This window comes from Pseudorca crassidens, chromosome 14, assembly GCF_039906515.1.
Source record: "Pseudorca crassidens isolate mPseCra1 chromosome 14, mPseCra1.hap1, whole genome shotgun sequence".
NCBI classification, from domain to species: domain Eukaryota; kingdom Metazoa; phylum Chordata; class Mammalia; order Artiodactyla; family Delphinidae; genus Pseudorca; species Pseudorca crassidens.
The window spans coordinates 52,243,608-52,253,879 of record NC_090309.1 but is presented as its reverse complement, the minus strand read 5'-3'; the positions used below and the strand labels follow the sequence as shown (position 1 = coordinate 52,253,879).

The 10,272-nt window shown below is 44.9% G+C and overlaps 1 protein-coding gene across 2 annotated transcripts in view; it reads right to left on the bottom strand.

Annotated features, from left to right (window-relative positions):
* Nucleotides 1-3,513: 3,513 nt before the first annotated feature.
* The window catches only part of FSHR (follicle stimulating hormone receptor), a 162,221-nt gene continuing 155,462 nt past the window's right edge, over nucleotides 3,514-10,272 (bottom strand). For both annotated transcript variants that reach the window (XM_067703912.1, XM_067703913.1), the window contains 2 exons: nucleotides 9,001-9,186; nucleotides 3,514-4,747 (listed from right to left, as the gene is read on the bottom strand). In XM_067703912.1, the coding sequence (XP_067560013.1) occupies nucleotides 3,514-4,747; nucleotides 9,001-9,186 (1,420 nt within the window). The remainder of the gene's footprint in view (nucleotides 4,748-9,000; nucleotides 9,187-10,272) is intronic.

Sequence of the window (10,272 nt, the reverse complement as noted above, 5' to 3'; positions counted from 1 at the left end):
TTAAGAATTCTCTGGGAGATATTGGCCCTCTATGGTGTTCAGGATTATAAATAAAAGTTTTAGAAAGAGAACAATTTGGGATAACGTTTTGGCATTTATTTTGGTTGTGTTTCTTTTCTTTTTTTGTTTTTGTTTTTCTGTTCCTTTCCTTCCCCTTTCCTCCTTCCCCATCCCTCTTTCTCCATTTTCCCTTCCCTCTTTCCCCTTTCCCCCTTCCTTTTTCTTTTATTTTCCTGGGTCACCACTTACACTGAAGCATCCCTCTGGGAGGTGCAGACTAGAGGTGTTACCTGTATTGTTACTGTTTAGGGGCAAGAGTAACTGATACACTGGACTCAAGTTGTTTTTCATTCAAATACAGGAAACAGAGAAAGTGTTTTTCCCTTAGGACTTGTCTGAAGGGTTTAGAAACACTGAATTTAGCTACCTATAAATATATTTGCTTACTTGAGAAAAGTCTTCTCTCTTACCAGGAAGTGTAGTGACAGAGTAATGCAACAAAAGTCTTCTGAGCTTCTCTTGGTGTAAGTTTATCTTTGAACATATTCTTGACTCTCAGAACCACTGTCTGTTAAACCACTGGGTCATCAGCAGCTATGCTGTGAAATAATTAACACTGTATCCTGTTTTTCATTTAACTGCTACTTGCTTTTGAGTCCAAATTCAGAAATACATTCCCTCTGGCCACAAACAAGGAAGAAAAATGATTGCAGATGGAGTTGGGAGAGCCCAACAGTGCGGCAGTGTGGATTGGGGCCTGGGGAGGAAAAAGCTAAATAAAAATGCTTCATTTTCACATAGCTCTAGACCTGTGCTCTCCAATAGAAATATAACATGAGCCACAAACATGATCCACTTAGGTAATTTTATTTTATTTATTTATTTTTATTGGCGTATAATTGCTTTACCATCGTGTGTTAGTTTCTGCTTTATAACAAAGTGAGTCAGCTATACATATATATACATCCCCATATCTCCTCTCTCTTGCATCTCCCTTCCACCCTCCCTATCCCACCCCTCTAGGTGGTTACAAAGCACCAAGCTGATCTCCCTGTGCTATGCGGCTGCTTCCCACTAGCTATCTATTTTACATTTGGTAGTATATATAAGTCCATGCCACTCTCTCACTTTGTCCTGGTTTGCCTTTCCCCATCCCCGTGTCCTCAAGTCCACTCTCTAGATCTGCATCTTTATTCCTGTCCTGCCCGTAGGTTCTTCATAACCTTTTTTTTTAGATTCCATATATATGTGTTAGCATATGGTATTTGTTTTTTCTTTCTGGCTTACTTCACTCTGTATGACAGACTGTAGGTCCATCCACATCACTACAAATAACTCAATTTCGTTTCTTTTTATGGCTGAGTAATATTCCATTGTATATATGTGCCACATCTTCTTTATCCATTCAGTATGGAGGTTCCTTAAAAAACTAAAAATAGAACTACCATACGACCCAGCAGTCCCACTACTGGCACTTAGGTAATTTTAAATATTCTAGTAGCCTCATTAAAGGATATTAAAAAAATAGATGAAATTAATGTTTAAATATATTTGTCTCAGTATGTCCAAAATAATATTGTTCCAAGATGTAATGAATATCAAAATTTTTGAGATACTGTAATTCTCTTTTCTCTGCACTAAGTATTTGAAAGGCAGTGTGTCTTTTACTTACAGCACGTCTCAGTTCAGGCTTGTCAGATTTCAGGTGCTCAATAGCTACACGTGCCTAATGGCTCCTGTACTGACCAGCTCAGCTCTGTACTATTTCTACGATACTTATTCCATTTCTCACTGATGCTCATAATAGGTCAAGATGGTGCCAGGTCACATCAGCAGAGGTGATTGCTTTTTCTTCAGCCCTCTAAGGACTCCCCTGTTAATGCATTTGGGACCAACTTTTGAAATGGGGCAAGAGAAGGAGGGATTGGCTTTGACATGGAAAGAAGATGCTCTCCGAGGAGACTCGGAGTTTTGTGGGCTGGTCATGGCACAGTGCTTGATGGGGATTTGTGGTTGGTATCTATGATCCAGATTATCCAGATGGAGTCAAAGGTGGAAATAGGGGAAGTATAGTTATTTATCAGGAGTAACATGATGTGATGGAATGAGTTCTAGATCATGGTCGGGAGAACTAGGCACTAGTCCAGGCATTGATCTGGGAGGAGAGAAGTAAATTGACATTCAACAAGCCTATTACAGCATCAGGCACTTGACACCTATTTCCTTTTCCAATTCTTATAGTAAGCTTAATAGTTAGATGTTATGATCAACTCCCATTTACAGAGGAAGACACTGAGCCTAGGGAGGAGGAGTCCTGGCTTATCATGGAGTAAGAATAAAATCTCAGCTCCGATTCCAAAGCTGCTATGTTTTTAACATTATAATCCACATGCACGCCATATAGGTTGTGTCTTCTATCAGGGTTTGACTGAAGAAGCAAAAGCAGTCATGCATGCATGTAGGTATATATGGGGTAAATATTTGTTACGGGGAATTGGCTTACGTGATTGTGGGGGTTGGTTAAGTGGTCTCTGTAAGGGTGTTGTCTCTACATCTGATGCTAGAGCTTGAAGTCCATAGGGCAGGCAATAAAGGGAAGATCACGAGCATGCTTGAAGCCAAGCCACAGGCACGAGACGGAACCCCACAAGGTCAAACTGAGCTCCATTTCTGTTATTGTGGCTTCTGACCTTGGTGATAAGTGTTCTGCAGAAGTTGGGGTTCTTCATCATGGAGCTAAACATGTATACTTGGCTTAGGAAGCAGAGAACCTGAAGAAGATTTCAGGGGATAGTGGAGCCATTGCAGGCCCAGCTGTTGCATCACAGCAGTGAGCTGAACCAGCAGCTGAGCAACAAAGGGTAAGTGAGAAAATAGCTGCAGCTTCCCTTCCACCCTCCTGTATTCCTGAGAATCATCCCTGTGGCCCACATGGGAAGCATATAAGAAAGGGAATTCTGGCAAGTGTAGTTCAGCCTACTCAAGTTGACACATTACAAAGCCATCACATGGGTGCTCAGTAGATATTCGTTGAGTGAATGAACGAATGAGTATTGTGCTGCCTCTCTTGGAAGTTCCCTGGGAGTCAGAACACTTAATTTTGGCTCTGCCTCTTGTAAGCCAAGCAATTTTGAACAAGTCACTTAACCCTTCGAGTCTTGTTTTTCTCATCTATAAAACTCCAAGAATAATTCCTGTTCTGCCTGTTTAATAGGACTTTTCTAGGGATCGGCTGAGACGACCCGAACAGAAGCACTTTGAACATTTATAAAGGATAAAACAAATGTGATGTAGCATTACAGTATTTTAATTATTAATGTTGTTATTAATACTTCAGCTTCCTAATGAATCACATAGAGTTAATAGTTTCTGACTAATTTACCTTATGGATGTGCCCGGAAGATTAAATTAGATGAAGCACGTAGAAGTGCTCTGTCAGCCATGCCATGGCATAGTCTTCAAAGGCAAGACTTAAGTGTCATTCAACACTCAGAAACGTTTGCACAGTGTGTTTTAGTTCTGGGCTAAATGGCTTAGGGGGATAAGTGTGTAATTGGAACCATTGGTAACCCTGGCAACTGGAGGGCCGCGGCCATTCCTTGGATGCAAGTTGTGGGCAGTGGATGAGGTTTCTGTCCTATAGGTCTGGGCTTGCATTTCATAGCAGCCAAACTTGCTCAGCAGAATGAAGAAATCCCTGCGGAAGTTCTTGGTGAAGATAGCGTAGAGGAAGGGGTTGGCACAGGAGTTGATGGGGTAGAACAGGACCAGGAGGATCTTTGACTTGGACACAGTGATGAGGGGCACCTTGAGGGAGGCAGAGATGGCAAAGAAGGAGATGGGCGCCATGCAGAGGAAGTCAGTGAAGATGAGCATGGCCATGCGCTTGGCAATCTTGGTGTCGCTAGAGGAGGATGTGGTGTTGGGGTTTCTCACTGTGAGGTAGATGTGAGTGTAGCAGCCACAGATGACCACAAAGGCCAGGACGTTGAGCACAAGGAGGGACATAACATACAGTTGTGACAAGGGGCTGTCGATATCCATAGGCAGGCAGATGCTCACCTTCATGTAGCTGCTGATGCCAAAGATGGGAAAGAGGGCGACTGCACAAGCGAAGATCCAGCCCACCAGCATGACGCTGGCAGCGTGGCGGAGCTGTACCTTGCGTTCTAGCTGCATGGCGTGGGTGATGGTGTGCCATCTTTCCAGCGTGATGGCTGTCAGGGTGTAGACTGAGAGCTCACTGGCAAAGACGGTGAAGAAGCCAGCAGCGTCACAGCCTGCTCCAGTTTGCCAGTCAATGGCATAGTTGTGGTACTGGCTTTTGGTGTGGATGTCAACTGACGCTATGAGCAGCAGGTAGATCCCAATGCAGAGGTCGGCAAAGGCCAAATTGCACATCAGGAACCGGGGGACTGTGAGTTTGTATTGGCTGGTGATCAGTATTAAGAGCACTAAGATGTTCCCAGTGATGGCCAGGACGCTAATGAACCATATCAGGACCCTGAGGATACCATACCCCATGATATCTTCACATGGATTGAATGCATCTGGCTCGGGGGAGCAAGTGATGTCAACCACGTCATCGCATAAGTCATAGTCAGGTTCACTGTACATCACGTCAAATCCTTTGGCGTAGCTGGACTCATCGTCTTCTGCCAAAGAGACTCTCTGATCCCTAGCCTGAGTCATATCCTCGACTTCTTGCCTTAAGATAGATTTGTTGCAAATTGGATGCAGGTCAGAGCTAGAAAAATACAAAAAGGAATAGAATCAATATGTTGGATCCAGATTGGCAAATATATCACTGTCTTTACACGGGGTAGAGAGTGGGGTTTCTTCCTGAGAGTTTTTTTTTTTTTTTTTCTTCTAACAGTTTGTCTGCCCTTGAGGCTAAACTCAAGGGTTAACGCTGCTTACTGTAAATGAACAGAACAACTCGTGCATATATTCCTAGAGTTGGATGGCCCACTGGGGAAACCATCTGGCCACAACCTGAATGTGGGGAGGAAGGCGCCTGGGACTAGCTAAGCTTTGCTGTTAAGTGCAAATAATTTACAGACGATATCAACTCTACCCTCACCCTTCCCCATCTCCATTCAGCTCTCTCTTCATATGCCTGAGTAGGTATACCCCCTTTCCTCTACTCTAAACTCCAGTCCTGGAAGATCTGGACTGTTCTCTGACTCAAATAAGAGTTTATTTTATCTACATAAATTAGAAGATCAGAGGCTGTAGTTGGTTCCCAGCCAGCCCTGTCCCTGGCTCTTTGGTACTCAGGCTACCAGGAGGTCTGCTAATTTGCCTGTAAATGTTAGTGAGGGGCTTATTCTTTATTATTTCACTCCCCAGGGGCCACAACAAGCCTCAGGCATGTATTTGCAAGGTAATCCTGGCTCTCTCACATTAAGTAGTTCGCTAGTGAGTGCCCAAAAGGGCAAGTGCAGGTGCAAGGGGGCCTAATTTATTCCAAAATTGTAACTCATTCCCCGAGGAGCTGCCTCTTCTCGGGCTCATATTTCTGTCTCAGCTTTCCCTTTAAACCCCAATGTACAAGAGGCCTCGTCAACAGAAAAGAGGCACTTGCAGAGGGGATGTGAGTGAAAGCCAGATGATAAATATTCCATCCAGACAGGTGGACAGTGCATGTAGAGCCAGACGGTACTAGTTCTGTTTTGAAGCAAAAGCTTAAGGAATGGGAATGTTTCACATTGGGTCTTCTTTCGGATGGAAATCGTGTGTGTACACACACACACACACACACACACACTCTCTCTCTCTCTCTCTCTCTCTCTCTCTCTCTCTCTCTCTTTGATTTAAAGAGTTTAAATTTTAAACTCTTTAAAGACCCCCCTCCCCAATAAGTGTTAAAACTCTTCAAAGACCCCCGTCCCCAATAAGATGGAGAGAGTGACTGGGGCGTGGAGGAGGTAAAGATTCCATTAGGTACTAAACGATGAGGGCTGGCCAAGTGTGCCAGCAGACCCGGACTGAACTTTTCCACATCAACCTCTAGGAGAAGGGGCTGTTAGTGAGAACCCTCTCCTTTCTCTCCCCTCCAGAAAGTGAACTGAATTGCCAGAAAGTCATTTTCCCTTGGATCAAGGGACTCCTTTTTTTTTTTCTTTCCTGGATAATGTGTCATTTGTTGTTTTAGAGACTGATAGAGCTTCTCACATCAGTCACAGTTTACACTAAGGAGGTTAAACAGTTAACATACGTGTAATTGAAAATGTGCAGAAAATCTTTTGGTTTAGTCAGAGATCTTACAAGAAAGGTGAGGCAAGTTCAGAGATGGGCAAAGAGGGGACAAGAGAATCACTTTGTTTCTTATTCTAACTCCCAAGTCCTAAACCCTGTCATTGGATTAGCGGCAGCCCAGTTCTAGGAACAGGAAGTAAGTAACCTGGTGCCAACAGACTGTGATTCGGTTCACTGAAACAGATCTGACCATCTAGACAGACACAGCCTTCACTTCCCAGGGCTTATGTTGGCTTCGGTGAAGATGCTTATTTTTGATACTGCTACGAACATATTTTAAATATAGATGCTTCCCTTTCCCGAAACAGCAGTGACCCAGTGACATGAGTGGGGGAAAGGTAAACAATGGATGTCTCTTAGAGAAGAATAGAAAGAAAAATGGAAGCAGGGGAAGTAAAATCATGCCTCTGCAGTACCTCGGCAAATCCTAAGTATTATAAAGAGTTGGGGATTCAGCTTGGGGTGAGGTTAAAAAGTAGTCCTCCTGGATCCCAGTAAATCAATGAACAGATACTTGGGCAATGCATGGCGGAGTGGCCAGGAGCCTGAGCTTTGCCGACAGACAGGCAGACCAGACAGTTTGGATCTGAGTCTGTTTGGTGTTTGTCAGGTTATTTACTGTCTCTGAGCCTCAGTTTCTGCCTTTGTGAGAAGGGAATAAAAATGGTGTTTTTACCTTTGTGAAAATTAAACGAGATAAAGCTGCAAAGTATTACAGTGCCTGGCAGGGAGTCCGTGACAAGTATCAGCAGTATGAAGAGAGAGGATGCGGTTACTTACTGAGTTCATGTTGAGGTCTAGGCCCTGTGTGAGTACTCAATGAATATGCCACAGTGCCTCAGTTTAAAATCTAGCCGGGAAGAAAAGGCCTAAATACAATAAATAACAAAACTAGGGCAAAATATCAATGCAAGCTGAGGATGGACATAACTGGTTACATGACAGATGAGGGGCATGGTTAATAAGGTCTTTCCATGAAAGTCCACGGGGTCCATGGGCCCAAATGTCACAGTCACAAGGGCCTAACATTTACACTTCAGGCCTTATTTCCAAACGGGGATTGGAGGAACGATTTCATCACACAACTTTAAACTCAAATGTCATTACCTAACCACACCTACAGTTATCTTCTGAATAGCAGAACCATATTGCTTTGGGTTTGTGAATTTGTTAAACACAAAGACTAAACACCATTGCTATTTTTGTTACCCCGTTTTGGCATGTCTTCCTAGAAGAGGCGTGGGCCTCTCCTTTGCTGCACCTGACGAGCCCTGATGTAAGTTACAATAGGGACCTAGAGAGGGTGAGAGTCCGGTGGTCTGGAGGGATCAGGGAAGCCTTCAATCACGGTACGACGTAAGGCAGACGTGGAGATTTCTAGTCGGGAGAGCCCTGAGGCCACATCTACACTACGAAGGGGAGTCTGAGCGACAGAGGAAGAGGATATATTTCTCTGGGGTGTGGGCGCTGAGGCAGACACCAGATGATGTACAGCTCCTTCAGTGGTCTTAACGTCCTCTGAGATTTCTCCTGGGGGGTATTTAGTTCCAGGGTTCTGGCAGTGAAATGGGTATCTTTCTTGCCCTGGCTGGAATATCTCTTCCTGGAATATAAAAGAGGCGGGCCTTGCTGCCTTAGCCCAAGCCCTTAAGAATTCTAGTCATTAGGAAGAAATCCCCTGGCCCTTGAGCTCATCTGTGAGGAGTGTCTGATTCTGGAGAGTTCCCCAATGACGCATGCTAATTCTGAAGAGCGGCCCCTTTTCCGCAGATCCTTTAAATGGGTCTGAGTGTGGACTGCTAGTTAACTTAGGGTGTGTACTGTTTGGTTGTTTCACTCTGCTTTAGAGAAGGGGACCCGTCTGCATGTTAAGGTTGAATAATAGAGACCGCGTTAAGCAGTGAAAGGTATCCCAGAAGGTGTATTCGTGCTGGGCTACTGTACAAGAGTGGGAATGAGGCGTCATCTGATTGAGTGCCACGGTATGGTATGAATTTTATCAGTGAGTTTAGGAGAGGCAGAAAGCTTTGAGAACTCCTGATACCCAATAAACTATATCTCCAGTGGATCCTTTAAATACCTGAACATGTAATCTCTAAAGTACTCCCTCTCCGCTCTCTCCAGAACCGCAACTTTTTAACCCGTCGCCCACTAGGACTTGGCTTTGTTGGGACTACCCTCTGTAATTTGGGGCTCCAGGAACCTGAGCAGCCTGGAAAGCCAAAGGGAACAGATGTCACAATCTTAGTCCTCCCTCTGAGGTGCTAAGCTCCAAAGATGGGTTAGGGAGGTTTCGAGTTGCTGGGATGTGTTGCGGGTGTGTGCAGCAGTCTTTGCTACGGCATCTATGCTTCTCCCTTCCAAAGCTGACTTTGATGGTCCCTGGCACACTTATGGCGTGCAGAGTTTGGAACTTGAAGGATAAATCCATGTCGGGACAAAGGGAAAAGGGAACAAATATTTATTAAGCATCAGCTGCGAGTCAGGCTTTCTTGGTGTTTTTCATGTTAGCTCATTTAATATTTGGTAGGTAGCCTGCCATGTGGGTAGCCCTCTCCTGTGAGCCCATTTTCAGAGAGAACACTAAAGCTTTGATCTAGACTCTGCCTAAGGGATTTCATCGTGGGTGCCTCTGCCAGGGGATCCTCTTCATGCCACACAGGTGTAGAAGTTGTGGACCAAGGTCTGCATTGGAGAAATGCCCAAGTGGGACTCGGGGGCGGACACGAGAAGACTCACATCTGCCGCCTCCAGTTGGCAAAGATGCAGCAGTGGCTGGGGTAGGTGAGGCTGGCCTCCACGAGTGTGACAAAAGCTTCCAGACTGGGGAGCTTTTTTAAGTTGTAAGTTGACTTGGCCCGCAGCTTCTTAAGATTTCCTAAGCCATAGCTGGGCAGGGAATGGATCCTCGTTCTTGAAATATCTCTGTAAGGAGAAAAGGTAAACATAACCTGATTACTATGGGCCTAACATTTTCTGCTCTGTTAGCCGTCAACATAGCAGCTACAGTAGTAATATTTTTACATGGGTGAGGAGGGAGACTCCAATTCATTCAGCACGCCTTGGTCAGATTAATATTTGGCTAAAGGGACATTTGGCCCTTATATTTGTGGTAGGAGGACATAGATAACATGCCACTCTGTATCCTGGATGTACTTGCAGCCTGGCTGATCTGGGGCTTAAATGTATCTCTTTCCCCTTCCGCAGTCTATCTATAGAATAGATACCCACGAATTTGCATAGGACCAAGGAAGTGAGATCATTTCCTCCTCACCATAAAACTAGATGTAAAAATATATCCAGTGAGCTGGGGTGGCATCTGTGGCCATATTTCAGCAAAGGATGCAAAGAGAACACACCATAAGGGGAAAAGGTATCTGGTGGGCAAAAGAGGTACCCTCAGCACAAAGTCAAAGTGGCAATAGAGAGTGGTGGTGGTGAGCGTGGCATCCACAGCCAGACTTGCCTGCTCGTGTACCCTGCCCCTCTCTCTATTAGACTGGTGACCTTGGTCAAGTTATCTAACTTCTCCATGTGTCAGTTTCCTCGGCTATAAAACAGGAATAATAACCATACCTACCTCAGAGGGTTGTTGTGAGGATTAAATGAGCTAAAGTACATAGAGAACTTCCTGACCAACAGACAGCACTTGATGACTGGCCGCTGTTATCAGAAAACATCACACACACACACACACACACAGACACAGTTCTTGCTTTGTCGGAGAGCCTCTGCCTTGGTGAACCGGGAGATCTATATGGAAACCAGTGTAAATGGTCATTTTAACCAGGTCCCTGTCACTGGAGGGTTCCAGAGTCCCATCCTTGCTGGCAGCAACACCAGTAACATGGGCCATTTTCTGGCAGCACCGTTGGCAGCTGAAACCCTCAAAACAACCTGACCAGTGGGGTGGGAGTGAAGAGATTTAAATGGCAGCGGCTTAGACCTGTTGGGCCCAGAAGATTGGCCGTAAATGAGTACTTCTGATGGGAGTGGTAGCAAGTGATGACC